The sequence below is a fragment of the Podarcis bocagei genome (genome assembly GCF_964188305.1).
Source record: "Podarcis bocagei genome assembly, chromosome: 14".
Classification (NCBI taxonomy): Eukaryota; Metazoa; Chordata; class Lepidosauria; order Squamata; family Lacertidae; genus Podarcis; species Podarcis bocagei.
This window is the reverse complement of record NC_138139.1, coordinates 39,873,294-39,888,590: the sequence shown is the minus strand read 5'-3', so window position 1 is coordinate 39,888,590 and position 15,297 is coordinate 39,873,294. Positions and strand designations below refer to the sequence as shown.

General features: G+C 48.9%; 1 protein-coding gene across 1 annotated transcript; it reads right to left on the bottom strand.

Moving 5' to 3' along the window:
* Positions 1 to 7,847: 7,847 nt before the first annotated feature.
* MRPS34 (mitochondrial ribosomal protein S34) lies at positions 7,848 to 15,232 on the bottom strand. Its single transcript, XM_081169760.1, has 5 exons — positions 15,171 to 15,232; positions 15,008 to 15,044; positions 13,523 to 13,846; positions 11,998 to 12,040; positions 7,848 to 8,274 (listed from the first exon to the last, which is right to left on the bottom strand). The coding sequence occupies exons 3-5, from the start codon at positions 13,838 to 13,840 to the stop codon at positions 7,991 to 7,993; spliced, it is 645 nt and encodes a 214-aa protein (XP_081025886.1). The 5' UTR covers positions 13,841 to 13,846; positions 15,008 to 15,044; positions 15,171 to 15,232; the 3' UTR covers positions 7,848 to 7,990.
* Positions 15,233 to 15,297: the final 65 nt, after the last annotated feature.

The following is a 15,297-nucleotide window of genomic DNA, read 5'->3' as shown; positions in this document are numbered from 1 at the left end:
GAGGAATGTGGCAAGGCGGTACTCCCAATCCCCTTGCGTCATGCGGCGAAGGGTGTCCTTGGTGGTCCGCACCATGCGTTCTGCTTGGCCATTGGTGGCAGGGTGGAATGGCACCGAACGGATGTGGCGGATGGCGTTCTGCGCTGTGAAGGTTTGGAATTCTCCTGGCGTAAATGCAGTCCCGTTGTCTGAGACGAGAGTGTCAGGGAGCCCATGGGTTGCAAACAGCCTGCGTAGTACCCGGATGGCTGCGGACGTGGAAGTGGACGGTACCAGTGTGACTTCCAGCCATTTGGTGTAGGAGTCCACCACTATGAAGAATGTTTTCCCCTGAAAGGGGCCAGCGAAGTCCACATGCAGGCGTGACCATGGTGCTTGGGCGGACTCCCAGGACTGGACTGGGGCCCTTGGGGGATCTGGGCGGGATTCTTGGCAGGCCTGGCAGTGTTTGACCCAGGCCTCTATCTCTCCATCGATCCCTGGCCACCACACATAACTCCTGGCAAGGGCCTTCATTCTTACTACCCCTGGGTGTGTCTCATGTAGGGCTGTGAGGACCCTTTTGTGGAGGGGCTGGGGAACCACGACCCTGCTTCCCCATAACAGGCACCCCTTGTGGGCCGACAGTTCATGTTTGCGGGTTGTGTAGCCAGCGAATTCCGGCCCAGGGCTGCTGCTGGGCCATCCCCTCCACACCCAGTCCAGGACCCGGGAGATGACCCTATCTTTCTTGGAATGGTGTGCAATTTCTTGTGCCTGAATGGGGCGGTCGGGAAGCAGCTCCAGGCTCATAACCTCTTGTGCAGGTGCTGGGTCGGGGCCTGTTTCCGGTAGTGGTAGCCTGCTGAGGGTGTCCGCATGGCCCATTGCCTTCCCCGGGCGGTGAATCAGTGCATACTGGTAGCTGGCAAGGAAAATTGACCACCTGAGGACGCAAAGAGACAGCACTTGGGGGGTCTGCTTTTCGGGGGCAAACAAGCCAAGCAACGGCTTGTGGTCAGTCACCACAGTGAAGGGCCGCCCGTACAAGAAATCATAGAATTTTTTTACTCCCTTAACGATTGCCAGACCCTCCTTGTCTATTTGCGAGTAGTTCCGCTCGGTTGCGTTGAGTGTCTGGGAAAAGTATGCCACCGGTACCTCTCTTCCATCCGGGAGTTGGTGTCCCAGGACAGCGCCAATGCCATAGGGCGAGGCGTCGCATGCTAGCACCACCGGCAGCCTCTCGTCGAAGTGTGCCAAGACCGAGTTTGAGACAAGCAAGTCCTTGACTGCCTGGAATGCAGCCTCCTGGCGCTGGCCCCACACCCAAGGGGCCCACTTGTCCAGGAGTCTGTGTAGGGGCTCTGCTACCGCCGCCTTGTGGGGAAGGAAGGAATGGTAAAAGTTCAATAGTCCCAAGAAGGCCTGAAGTTCAGTCTTGCTCTTGGGTGCTGGGGCATCACAGATGGCCCGTACCTTGTCCCCAGTCGGGTGGACCCCTTCTGCGTCCACCATAAATCCCAGAAAGTCCACCTGAGGCACTCCTAGTAGACATTTTTCCCGCTTCACCTTGAGACCCGCCGTCTGGAAACGGTGCAGAACGGTGCGGAGGCGGTCCTCAAACTCCTCTGGTGTGGGCCCGGCAATCAACACATCATCGAAGAAGGGGGTGACGCCAGGAATCCCTTTAAGGAGTGAGTCCATTAGATTCTGGAATATGCCTGGTGCCACACTGACACCGAATTGCAGCCGCTTTACCCTGAACGCTCCTCTGTGCGTCGCAATTGTCTGTGCCTCTGCTGTGGCCTCATCTACTGGCAGCTGTTGATATGCTTGGGCCAAGTCCAGCTTGCCAAAAATTTTCGACCCAGCCAGGGTGGCAAGGACATGGCTGACCACTGGCACTGGGTATGCATGGGCTGTGAGGGCCTTGTTTATGGTACATTTGTAGTCTGCGCAGATGCGGACCGAACCATTAGGCTTGACGGGTGTGACGATTGGGGTTTCCCAGGGGGCATTAGGCACCGGCTCCAGCACTCCTTGCTCCACGAGCCGGTCCAATTCCTCGTCTATACGGGGTTTCAGGGCGAACGGGACCCGGCGGGCCTTGAGCCTGACCGGTCGTACTGCGGGGTCAAGCTGTAGAGCAATGGGGGGGCCGTATACTGTCCCAATTTCCCATCGAAAACCCCTGGAAATTCCTTGCAGATGGCGTCCACGTCCACTTGTAAGGTAGTGTGGTTCACCCCGGTGATGGCTAGCCCCAGTGGTCCAAACCATGCCAATCCCAGTAAGCTAATGTAGGGGCCCTTGACCACGAGCAAGTCCAGTTGCCGCGTCCGCCCTCGGTATTGCACCCTGAAGGTCCCCACCCCCATTGTGGGGACCTTACGTTTCTGGAAGTCCCGGAGGGTGAATGGGGCCGGCCTGAGTTTGGGACCCCCAGTAGGACACAGTTTCCTTAAGGTCCTTGCCGAGATTATGGATAGAGTTGAACCCGTGTCAAGCTCCATGCGGCATGGGGCCCCCTCTATCTGTACCTCTACATAAATTTTCTCTACGTTGGGGTGGGGCAACTGGTATACCTGGAAGTCCGTGAGCTCCGTAGAGTTGCCTTGGTGCGTTGGGCCCCGGGACCTGGGGCTCTTGGATTGGTCATCTGATGCCTGGCGTCGGGTGGGCCGAGCTCGACACACCCGGGCGATGTGTCCCAATTTTCTGCACTGCCTGCACTCTGCGTTGCGGAAACAGCAGGTCCTCCTCTCGTGACTTTCCCCGCAGCTTGCGCAGTTCCCTCCTTCTCGTCGAGGCAGCTGTGGTATGTGGGCTGCTTGAGTGCGCTGCTGTACTCGGTGCACCTCCTCCCTGTCAGATCCTGAGTCGTCGGTGAGGTCTTCATGGTGGACCCTCGGTTGGGGTGGCAGGCTCGGCCGTGCCTCTTGTGTCGACCTCTTGGCAGCTTCCGTTGCCAGGGCCTCCTCCAGAGCGACCTGGAACGTTAGGTCCTTCTTGGCGTAGAGGCGTCGTTGCAGCTTCTCATCCTTCAGGCCACCGACGAGGCGGTCACGAAGCATGTTCTCCAGCTCTGAGAAGTTGCAGAACCGGGCAGCTTGGCGGAGAGAGGTCACAAACCCAGTTATGGTTTCCCCAGGGGCTTGCCGCTTTGCGTAGAAGGCATTTCGACGAGCCACCACTGAGGGCTGCGGCGAAAAGTGCCCCTTCAACTGTTCCATTATTGTTTTGTATGGAACAGAAGCGACGTCTTCAGGCGCAAGGAGAGCCCGGGCAATTTCAAATGTCTCCTCTCCGCAGACACTGAAGAATATCGCCCTCTTCTTGGCGTCTTCTTCATCGGTGACCCCTTTGGCTTCTAGAAGGAAGGTGAAATGGGAGGCGTACGCTTCCCAGTCTCCAGATGCTGGGTTGAACGGCGAGAAGCTGCTGTCGGTTGCCATTCTGAGTTCCTTGTGTCCCGGAGCTGAAGCCTGGATACACGGTGCGAGGCAGCGGTGCGGCAGGTGGCGGTGCTGCGGTGCTGTGTGTGGCAGTCAGCTCAGCGGGATCCCACCTTCGTCGCCAGTGAAATATACTCAGAGTCGCAAAGTGATTTCATGCTCTTTATTCAGCTCATAGTGGTGAGGAGGAATGAATGAAAGTCCCCTCAAAGTATCTGCTTTATATACATTATTTACACAATGGGCTGCACATGATTGGTTAATTCTGGAATTCTACTGTAAGCCAATCAGGTTGTGGATTCACTTGTATCTGGAGTATGATTGGGTGGTTCCTGCCAACCAATGATACTGCTGCATTGTTCTTGGACCAATCAGACTGCTGCATTCTGAATCCTGTTGTTCTAGGACCAATCAGACTGCTGCAATTTGGATCCTATTGTTCTAGGACCAATCAGACTGCTGCAGTTTGGATCCTATTCAACTCAGTACATAACAATAAATGTAAAGACAGGGTCAATTCAGGAATCAGGGTAATGGGCAGTGCAAGGAAGAAAGAAAAATGCTTTATTTGACAGAAAGGAAAGAAGGGACTTGAAGGAGGGGAGTAGTGGAAGAAATGAATTAAAAAGAGAGCAGACTAAAAGGCAAAATTGAGAAACAGTTTCATATACAGTATCTCTTGGGTCATCGTTATTTGGTCTTGGTTCTTAGCTTCTTTAGTTATTTTCTAATGCTGTGGGTTAAACCATAGGGCCTAGGACTTGCTGATCAGAAGGTTGGCTGTTCGAATCCTCACAACAGGGTGAGCTCCTGTTGCTCAGTCCCTGCTCCTGCCAACCTAGCAGTTCGAAAGCACGAAGTGCAAGTAGATAAATGGGTACCGCTCCAGCGGGAAGGTAAACGGCATTTCCGTGTGCTGCTCTGGTTCGCCAGAAGCGGCTTAGTCATGCTGGCCACATGACCCGGAAGCTGTACGCCGGCTCCCTCGGCCAATAAAGCGAGATGAGCGCCGCAACCCCAGAGTCGGCCACGACTGGACCTAATACTCAGGGGTACATTTACCTTTAACCAACTGAGCTATTCAGCATTGTCCACTTTGACTGGCAGCAACGTTCCAGGGTTTCAGGCAGGACCTTTTCCTCCCATCCATGTCGGAGTTAGAATGCTCTGTTGCAATGCAGCAAGGCACTCTGAAGGAACAGGGCAACATTAGCACGACTCCTTGGTTTTGTTTCTCAAAGGTCAGCTCCCAGCCAAGCCCAGTCCAAACCCCTGGTGGCAAGGGAAGGAGGATTTCGGCCTATGGACCTTCATTCACCACTTTGCTGTGGGAAGCATTTCCTGCTAGATTCTACTTTCTCCGTGCATGAATCAAATGCAGAGTGCTTGCTTTTGTTTTGACAATGCCCTCCTGTCCTTGTGTCGAGAGGGTAGCGTTGGGATTTGGGGGTGACCAGCTGAATCTGCAGAAACGGATCCCCAGCTGTATTTTGGTGTTTCCCCTGTAAATTGTTTGGGAATTGCTGCAGAGATGACGCTGCTGCAGGAGGGGGATGAGAACAGGAGACACACTGGGATTCCTTGTGAGATGTTTATGCGCACAGACTACAGCGCCCTCTGCAGGATTCTGTTGCTAGATGCGATTTGAGTAGGGATTTAGACGGCAAAGGCTCACAAGAAATTTTGAAACAACGCAAAAGAAACAGGCATTAAATAAAGGCTCTTTGATAACACAAGGAGGACCTACAACAAAATGGAGTGTTCCTGTTCAGGGTCCCCACCTGACATCCACACCCTTTCCCAATATACTCTATTGCAGGGTTTCTCAAACTTGAGTCTCCAGCTGCTTTTGGACTACAATTCCCATCATCCCTGACCACAGGTCCTGCTAGCTAGGGATGATGGGAGTTGTAGTCCAAAAACACCTGGATGGAAAAGACCAGAAGTTTTATAGGGAGAGTGGCCCCATTTTTCATATTTCCCCCCACTGTATATAACTTGCCAACTGAAGGTAAACACTTCATGCGTCTAAAGCAAGTTTCTACTCCATGAACCATACCCCCATATATATATGGCACCTTAAAGATATATAGATATATATAGATATATCTTTAAAGTGCCACAAGACTGGCTTTTAAAAAATGCAAAGTATAAAACTATTATTATAATTTAAGCAGAAATGAGAGGAGTGAAAATAAGGTTAAACTGCTGCCAGCCAGTGTAAACAATATCAAACTAGATTGACCCAATGGTTTGGCTCAGTACAAAGCAGCTTCCCAGGTCCCAATGTCTTGGTATTTTCCCTTCAAACAATTAACAAAAAAGACTCCGTATTTCAATAAATATGACTACGACCCCCTCAGATGACAACTGATTTATCTGATTTCCAGTTCTTTCCTTTGATTAGTCTGACCGCAGCAATCACAGCTGCTGCAAGTTCCAAAACTTCCCCTTTCAGACCTCCCAGTAAAGCACATTGGGTATTAAGATTACATTGCTACCAATAATTTCATTTATAATCTCCATCATTTATAATCTCCATCATTTCTTTGTGATATTTGTTACAGCAGTGCTTCTTCATCACCGTGGCATAATCAACTCTACCCAATAATACCAAGAACGCTGTCATTAACTTGTTGAATAGCTTCTCACCTTCTTCACCCCACTAGAATATCCACATGCTGAACACTGCATTGTCCTTGGATGTGGATAGGAAAAGAAGAGGAATGCCTAGCCTGATTTTAAGTGGACATGAAATAAGCTCTGCAAAGCTTGCTTGACTAAAGTAATGCTCTTTCCCCCTGAGGGAATCTCCCAGCTGCTGTTAACTACTCAGCAAAGAAAGGTTAATTGCATGATGTAAAAAAAATCGTTATCAGTTCTTTGGGAAGACTGTGGTCATTACACAGATGAGGAAGTCATTGACTTTCACTCTTGCTTTCATGCTTAGATCCCTCCCCCACTTCAGAATGATTAATAGCTTGGAAGACTAAAAAAAAAGAAAAAAGAACTTGTCATTTTGTGCTTTTGAGAGATATTTGTACACCTACTCTTTTTCAGACGCGAAGAAAAACTGTATGGAAATCTCAGCATAATCTGAGCATAATCAGGCATGGGAAACCTGTGGCTCTCCAGATGTTGATGGATTAAAACTGCCAGCATTCCAACTACTGCCTGATGGGAAATAGAGTCCAAACAACAGCTGGAAGGTCACAAATAGACAGTGTATATAAATTTGATTCTGTTTGCATTCAAACCTGAATCAATCAAATTTGCGCTTTCCAAAACAATATGAGAACCAAAACACAGGGTGGCATCCTTCGTGATTAGCAAATACCCAAATTTTGCTATACAGTTTGCCAACCAGCCACTGTCAACAAAAGGGAGAGAAGGGTGTGTAAAAATAGTATTAGTGAAAATAACATGCATTACTGAATATCAGGAGAAATTGCTTGCAAAATGTGTACATTAGTAAAAAATGCATATAAAAATGTGATTATTAGAAGGAAATATACTAAAATACTGAAGTTTCAGGTCGATTAAAATTTTAAACCTAAAGGAGCTTGCAGGTGTAATCTCAGAGCCTGTCTATAATCTTTGAGAATTCTTGGAGGCGAGGTGAGGTTCTTGTGGACTGGCCTTGGGCAAATATTGCCCTTCAGAGGGGGGGAGGGGAGAAGACCCCAGGTTACTACAGACTGATGAGCTTGATATCAATATGAGGAAAGTTCCTAGAGCAGATATTTAAATATTGGGCCTAAGAGCATTTAGATAAGGGTGCTGTGATTACTAAGACCCAGCATGGGTTTATCAAAAGCAAGTCATGCCAGATGAACTTCATTTCTTTCTTTTTGATAGAGGTACAAGCTTGGTGGATCAGGGTAATGCTGTGGATGTTTTGTATCTCGATTTCAGTAAGGCTTTTGACAAAGTACCCCATGAAATTATTGCGGAGAAGCCGGTAAAATGTCAGCTGGACAAGGTTACCGTTGTAAAGCATGTTGTCTAAAGACCATCATTTCTCGATCAAGGTTCTCAAGCAGATTCAGTGAAGCAGCCAGAAGTAATTTTATTATTTGAAGGATGCAACCAAATAATAATAATACTCACCCTCCCACCCCCAAAAAGCCACACATTAAAAGCAGAATTTTTCGTTTTAAAATTGGTTGACACCTGCAAAACTACCAATCATTTAGATGCGGGAAACAAAATTATGTGCCTTGTAATTTAGTTATAATTAGAACAATGCATGCCTTGAAGCAGGCTCCATTGAAATCCACAGGCTTTATTTCAATCTAGGCATCGGGGCGTAAGAGCAGGGATGGTGGCCCATATTTCATCAAGCTGCCAACGCGGACGGCGCAAAAAGAGTGTCAAAATGAGATCGTTCAAGGATTAATCACACCCATGAAAGATTGTGAGCTCCGGCATTTATTGCAATACATTCTCTGTTATTAAAAGAAACGTGAATGTCCTCCAAACGTAATTTTTTAATGAAAGATCAGAAATAAATATGAAGAACTAGTAAAAACAAACAATGCTCTGTAAAATCTTCACACTGGCGTTCCTTCGGCTTGCTCCTTAGGATTTGCAAAGTACTCTCTTGGGAAGAAAAGGGGTCTCTCCAGGTCCAGGATGGGCTCTTCGGTGCTCAGGTTATCCTGCTGCTGCTGAGCGAGGATCATGGCCCGCAGCAGCGGTGGGTAGGGGACGTAGCGAACCGTTTCCTCCTCCACAGGCGTGAAAATCTTAAAGGCCTCCTCCTCATGCCTTGGTACCATGCGCCAGTCGTGATACATGGCCTTGTCGATTTCTTTCACTTCGCTTTCTGTTTTGCCTAAGGAGAAGTTGACACGGTGAAGAGAGCTATGGACAAATCGCACACAGGAAATGCTCACATTCCTACATTTCACACACACAAACACACACACACACACACCCCACAGGTGGGAGTGACCTGCAGGGCATCCTTCATCAACAAGTGACCCAGGTAAGTAGGGTCAAAATTGAGCTGCTACCTAGTAACAACTTCTGCAGCCATCAAGTAGCAAAAGAATGCCCAAGAGTTTCAGTGCAGGCCTAGGGATGCCAACTCAAAAGTAAGTTCCACTGAGTTCAATGGGCCTTACTCCCAGGTAAGCCTACATTAGACCCCTTGCATATACAGTGGTACCTCAGGTTACAGACGCTTTAGGTTACACACTCCACTAACCCAGAAATAGTGCTTCAGGTTAAGAACTTTGCTTCAAGATAAGAACAGAAATCGGGCTCTGGCGGCGTGACGGCAGCAGGAGGCCCCATTAGCTAAAATGGTGCTTCAGGTTAAGAACAGTTTCAGGTTAAGTACGGACCTCCGGAATGAATTAACTACTTAACCCGAGGTACCACTGTTCAACAATTCTGCAGGAGAGCAGGCTAAATACAGAACATGGAACTTGTCCCAGAATCTCAACGTCTATTTCTTTTCTTTTTTAAACAAAGGGAGGCTTCTAGACTTCATGAACACAAATATATATTTGACCCTGCGCAGCCTAAGGCAGGAGTGGGGAAAAGGATCTGGATGGAGAGCTGGACTCCAAGTTCCCCAGCCTGTTTACTTTGATGGTGGGCAGAGCCACCCACTTGTCAGTCATCTGATGTCATCACGACGCCCAAGTCCTGCTGTTGGCAAGGATAAAATTCACCTGGGAGCTCTGATTAGGAGCTTTAGAAAGCAAATGTCAATTGTTCTCTTGCAGCCATGCCTTCACCGGGGCCCAAACCTGAGATCAAAATTTACACCATGTATGGCAGGCTTCCTCAAACTCAGCCCTCCAGATGTTCTAAGACTACAGTTCCCATCATCTCTGACCACTGGTCCTGCTAGCTAGGGATCATGGGAGTTGTAGGCCAAAAACATCTGGAAAGCAGAGTCTGAGGAAACCTGATATATAGGGTAGGGCACAGTGCTTGAGGAAACAAGTGTTGGAGACCAAATCAGAAACTAGTTAGGCCCATGGCCAATTATTCTTCACCACTGGCCTAAGGCAATGCCTGTTAATCTCAGAACCCATTGGGTTTCTTAAATAAGGCCCCATTTGCACTATGTATTTAAAGCATGGGTAGGCAAACTAAGACCCAGGGGCTGGATCCAGCCCAATCGCCTTCTCAATCTGGCCTGCAGACGGTCCGGGAATCAGTGTGTTTTTACATGAGTAGAATGTGTCCTTTTATTTAAAATGCATCTCTGGATTATTTGTGGGGCCTGTCTGGTGTTTTTACATGAGTAGAGTGTGTCCTTTTATTTAAAATGCTTTCGCCAAAGAAACCTGAGCATAGTTTGCTAAAGGTGCTGAGAGTGGTTAGTAGACCCCTGATCCCCTCACAGAGTCACATTTCTCAGAGTTCCCTGGAAAAAGCAGCGTTCGAAACTCCCATTATTCTAGGTCAGTGTTTCCCAACCGGTGTTCCGCGGCACACTAGTGTGCCGCCGGACGTTGCCTAGTGTGCCGTGGGAGGGAGGCGGGCGAGTCGGGCTAATCCTCCGGCCCCGCTCCCCCGGGGAACGTGCCCCGTCATCCGCTTCTGCCTTGCTCCCTGTGACAGGAATTCCCCAAACTGCATCAGCATCTGCCGCTTGCCCAGCAGCCCCGGCGCTGCCTTGCGCCCGGCGCCCCCGCCATCCTCGGCACAGGGAGCGAGGGGCGCGCAGGCAGGCGCTGCCCGGCGGAGCGACGGCTCCTTCCGAGCGGCTGGCAGTGTCTGGGCATGACTGGCCTCCCGCCTGGTCCCGCGGCGGCTGCAGACGCGGCCGAAGCAGCGCAGGGAAGGAGACGCCCGGCCGCCCAGCCCAGCCCTGCACGCTCCCACTCTCTCTCGGCGGCCGGGGAGCGGGGCCAAAGCGGGCCCCCACCTGAGTGGCGGCTGCGTGAGCCAATAGGCGAGCTGGGGCAGAGGGGGAGGCGGGGCTCCGGAGAACAAAGGAGGGAGGGGGCACCCGGGAGAAGGGGGCGGGGCGGGAGGAGTGGGGAGCGCGGCGCTGCGCCCGGGACGCCCCAGTTCCGCCGGGTTAGAAGCCGGCGGCCTACCTCTGCTGGCCGTGGAAGGCAGCCGGGTCTGGATCGCGCCCCGAGAGTGGCGGGGTCCGCGCACAGCCTGCCCTCCAGGCTGGGAAGTGGCTCCTAGGCTCCGCCTGAAGCCACGCAGAGCCCGCAAGGCGCCCTCGGCGCAACTTGGCCGGGGCAAAAGGCGAAGCTCTGGAGGGAAAGGCGGCCGGATTCCCCTCCTCGGCGGGTCCGGTGGTCTCCCGCCTCCTCTGAGGAAGGGTCTCTTCTTCAGCTTTTCTGATCCTTTGTGGCCCCGTTGGGAGAAGCCGAAATAAATAATGGCCGTGCCATTAAAGTTCTCTCTTTTATAAAAGGGATCCTAATAGAATCGTAGAGTTGGAAGGGATCCCCAGGGCTATCCAGTACTGTACAACCCCTGCAGTGCAGGAATCTCAGCCATAGCATCCATGGCAGACAGACATCCCACCTCTGCTTAAAAACCTCCAAGAAGGGAAAAACCTCCCGAGGGAGACCATTCCCCTGTTGAACAGCCCTTACCAGCAGAAAGTTCTTTCCCATGTTTAGTCAAAATCTTTATTGTAACGTGAATCCACTGGTTCGAGTCCTACCTTCTCTACCTTCTATGCTGTTACTATTTTTTTATTTTTTTTTTACATAAGTAAAAAGTGACCTTTCCCCATCTGGCATGGTGGTGTGCCTCGAGATTTTTTCCATGAAACAAGTGTGCCTTTGCCCAAAAAAGGTTGGGAAACACTGTTCTAGGTGCATTTTGCAACTGGGAATTTCATTAGCACGAGCAATTTCTGAGCTCTGGGTGCAGTACTGCGACTAAGATTTCAGATTAAAACTACCACTGCTGGCGCTAAGGGTGTGGGAGGAGAAATTCCTGCCTGCTCAACTTCCAAGAAATCAATGCAGCATCAGGTAAGCTGATCTGATTCTGCCTCTCAGCTGGCCTTACAGAAAGGCAGCATTTTATTCAGCGTAATATTCTTAAGAATATTAAGGGGGCGGGCAGGGGAAACACGGCTTTGTTTTTTGCAGTCTTCAGATGAGGACTAGACCGTGTGAAAAATGAACATAAGATTTTAGCTGCAGTTCATTCATTTTCAGCTTTGTATACTTATATTTCAAAAAGTGCGCCTAGACATCCCACCCTCTTTTCCGGATGCCTAGAGAAAGTGAAGAGAAGTATTAAAAAACTGAAGTTCAATTTAAATATTAAAACACATGAGTTATAATGAAGTAATGCAAAGCTGATTTTTTTCTTCTTCCTTTGTCTGAAACTGAACTCCTGCAATCCTCAAATGTGACTTACCCTGCTGGAGAAATAGATACCTTTTTAAAACCCTAATAAAATTCAAAATAAACCAACCTAGCTCGTTTGGTTTCTGTTATGACACCCGTGACCTAGGTTTAAGGTGCCATTTAGCTCCTAAATTCAAATTTCAGTTTCTTAACACTGGGAAAAAGGGATTAATTGTTAAAGCCTCTCAAAGCAGCTCTTCTCTTACCTCGGAACGTCAAGTACCCCCAGGCTTTTCCATGATCCATATTCTGTAACAGAGAATTTGTACTTTTGTATTTTACACATGTAGAAATACATATGCTTACATGTACATGGCACCCTGGACTCCTCTGGGAAGAAGAGCATGATGTCCTTTTTTTCTGAAGCATTTGTTCTGAATTGTTTGTGAGATGGTTTATACGACAATGAGCATTCACCCCAATTTGCTTCCAGGGTGTTTATACATCTTCCTACAAATAATTTCTTCAACCCCCACTCTTCAGTGCAGTTCCCCATCTCCTTTCTACTGCCAGAATTGGATACATTGAGCTAAGACAACAGAGCACTTCAAATGGCTTTAAATTCATGGAGAATAAGGCTATCAATGGCTACTAGCCATACTGACTATGCTCTACCTCCACTGTCAGAGGCATTGTACCTCTGAGTAGCAGTTTCTAGGAATCGCAGGTGGGAAGAGTGCTGCTGAGCTTTTGCCCAGCTTGAAGTCTTCTCATAGCCATCTGCTCAGCCACTGTGCGAACAGGATACTGAATTGGATGGCCCATTGACCCAACCCAGCAGGTTCATCTTATTGTTAGAATTCCTGATCTATGATTGCAGTCATGGGATTTTTGTCTTCCACATGGCGGTATATGTTTTGACTCCACAGAGTGGGAAGTGACAGAGACAGGATGTTTGTGTTACTGTGTTCCAGGAAGTGGGACTATTGTCCTTTGTTCATTCTCATTGCTGTCTGATGCTAGAGAGAGAGGGAGCCATGTTGCAGTCCTCTGTGTATGTTTGTATGTAAATAAAGTAGATTAGCCAAAATGCTGAGTTGCTGAGGTCTGTCACGCATGATGCGCAAAGACTCTGCGGATCCCTAAGTGTGCCGGTGTCGGTTGGCATCGGTCGCTGTGATGTTCAGGCTGAAGAAAGCTTATGAAGCTCCCGAACGATCGAGCAGGAGGGAGAGAACATACCAGTCGGGCATGTGTCTCTGCCAGAGTTCTACTCGAGTGTAGGCTTAACTCCCGACACTTATGTTCTCATTAAAGGTAAAGGTAAAGGTACCCCTGCCCGTACGGGCCAGTCTTGTCAGACTCTAGGGTTGTGCGCTCATCTCACTCTAGAGGCCGGGAGCTGGCGCCGTCCGCAGACACTTCCAGGTCATGTGGCCAGTGTGACATCGCTGCTCTGGCGAGCCAGCACCAGCGCAGCACATGGAAACGCCATTTACCTTCCCGCTATAAAGCGGTACCTATTTATCTACTTGCACTTTTAAGGGTGCTTTCGAACTGCTAGGTGGGCAGGAGCTGGGACCGAAAGACGGGAGCTCACCCCGCCGCGGGGATTCGAACCGCCGACCATACGATCGGCAAGTCCTAGGCACTGTGGTTTTACCCACAGCGCCACCCACAGCGTTCTCATTAATCCACTTTAATTGCTAAATTTGCACTCTCTGAAAGGGACAGTTATCATGGGGGACCCAATCCTTACACACTCCCTTCCAGTAAAAAAAACACACCTACCTCGGCTGTGTAATCCACCTTCACTTTGGTGATAACCCAATAACAAGGTTCGTCATACTGCCATAACCAGGATTTGCGTGTGACCATCCGCCCAACGCCAAAGAGGCGCAGCCGGCTGAGTAGGGTGAAGAGCCGGTTCTCGTTCCTCACATCCTCCCAGGCCAGGACGGGCAGCAGCTTGCCTGTGTAAGCACGAGTCATTTTCTCGTAGTCCACCGCATAGCGCTCAGAGTCTCGAGGCTTATTCTTCAGGGCCAAGTACTCACGGACTTTCTTGGCCATTGCTGCGATCGGGCGGTGGACTTTCTTGCGAGCCATGGCTGTCTGAGAAATGAAAACATAGGTGAGGTTAGTATGTTGGGACTAGAATCAGGGAGACACAGGCTGAAATCTCCACTCAGCTCACTAGATAATTATTTATTATATTTCCATCCCACCCTTACTTCCAGAGAAGCCCAGGGTGGCAAACAGCAAAGCAACAAAACAATACCATTAAAACAAAAGAATGCATTTTTAAAAAAGGACTTGAAAGCATCTAAAAGCATTTAGCACATATAATACACACGTTTAAAAAAAGGTCACATACTGTCACAGCCTATAATTTCAAGGTAGCCAGAAACTGTATCTTTCAGCCATCAACTGTGTGACTGAACAATAATATTTTAAAATTCCTTCTGAATGTTAATAATGAGGGATTTAAATGCCCACTCAGTCATGAAGCACACTGGGTGACCTTGGGTCAATTACTGTCTCTCAGCCTAAACTACTTCAAAGGGTTGTAGTGAGGGTAAAATAGGGAGGAAGAGAACCAGGCACATCACCTTGGTGGTATACAAATGTAGTAAGTGAATAAATAAAATCTTTCATACAAATAAGTAAGAATAATTAAAACACATCTTGGAAAACTACCTTAACATGCCTGTTAAAATAGAAAAGTCCTTGCAGTTCAGCAGGGTTCCACAGGATTGGAACCACAATACTGAATGCCTGGCTTCTGCATACCCTCCAACATTTCTCCAATGAAAATAGGGATGTCCCATTCCATAATTGTAATTTTACTATTTATACCGCACACAGCTTACTGGGTTGCCAAAGCCACTCTGGGCAGCTTTCAACATATATAAAAACGTAATAAAAATAAAACCTTCCCTTTACAGGATTGCCTATTTCTCCAGTGAAAATAGGGGCGTCTTAAGGAAAAGCGGGACATTCTGGGATCAGATCAGAAACCGGGACGGCTTCTCTAAATCAGGGACATCCCTGGAAAATAGGGACACTTGGAGGGTCTGCTTTTGGTGGCTACTTGCCATGCATCCGAACCATGCGCGGGTTGAGAGCAGAAGCAGTGTGGCATAGTGGTTAGAGTTTCAGACTAGGACCTGGGACACCATGATGCGAATGCCCTCCCAGCCATTAACTCAATAAAATAAATAAAAAGTGGAATTTCCACCCCACAATCATTCCTCCCTTATCCAGCCACCTTACCTTTCACCACTTAACACCAACTGCTTGATCCAACCGCTCTAACATAGGCGATCCAACTCGCTAAATCATCCGGTGCGCAACATTTCCGCTCCTTTTTTTTTTGTTTGTGTGTGTGTGAACCCGTAATAACTTGCTAACTCTATGATTGAACGCATAGAGGTTGGCCACAGACCGTAGACGCTCTAGGAAGCGCTGTCCGTTTTGTAAATCGTCCGGTAGGGAACATTTCCGCTTTCTTCTTCTTTTAACTTTACAGGCGCTCTAAGCAAGGTCCTTCTCAATAAATCATC

Coding starts and splice junctions, on each gene's coding strand:
- MRPS34 (XM_081169760.1), bottom strand. CDS start 13,840: ATGGCTCGCAAGAAAGTCCACCGCCCGATCGCAGCAATGGCCAAGAAA. Junction 12,041..13,522: donor AGGTGGATTACACAGCCGAG/GTAGGTGTGTTT, acceptor TCTCTGTTACAG/AATATGGATCATGGAAAAGC. Junction 8,275..11,997: donor GGGGTACTTGACGTTCCGAG/GTAAGAGAAGAG, acceptor ACTTCTCCTTAG/GCAAAACAGAAAGCGAAGTG.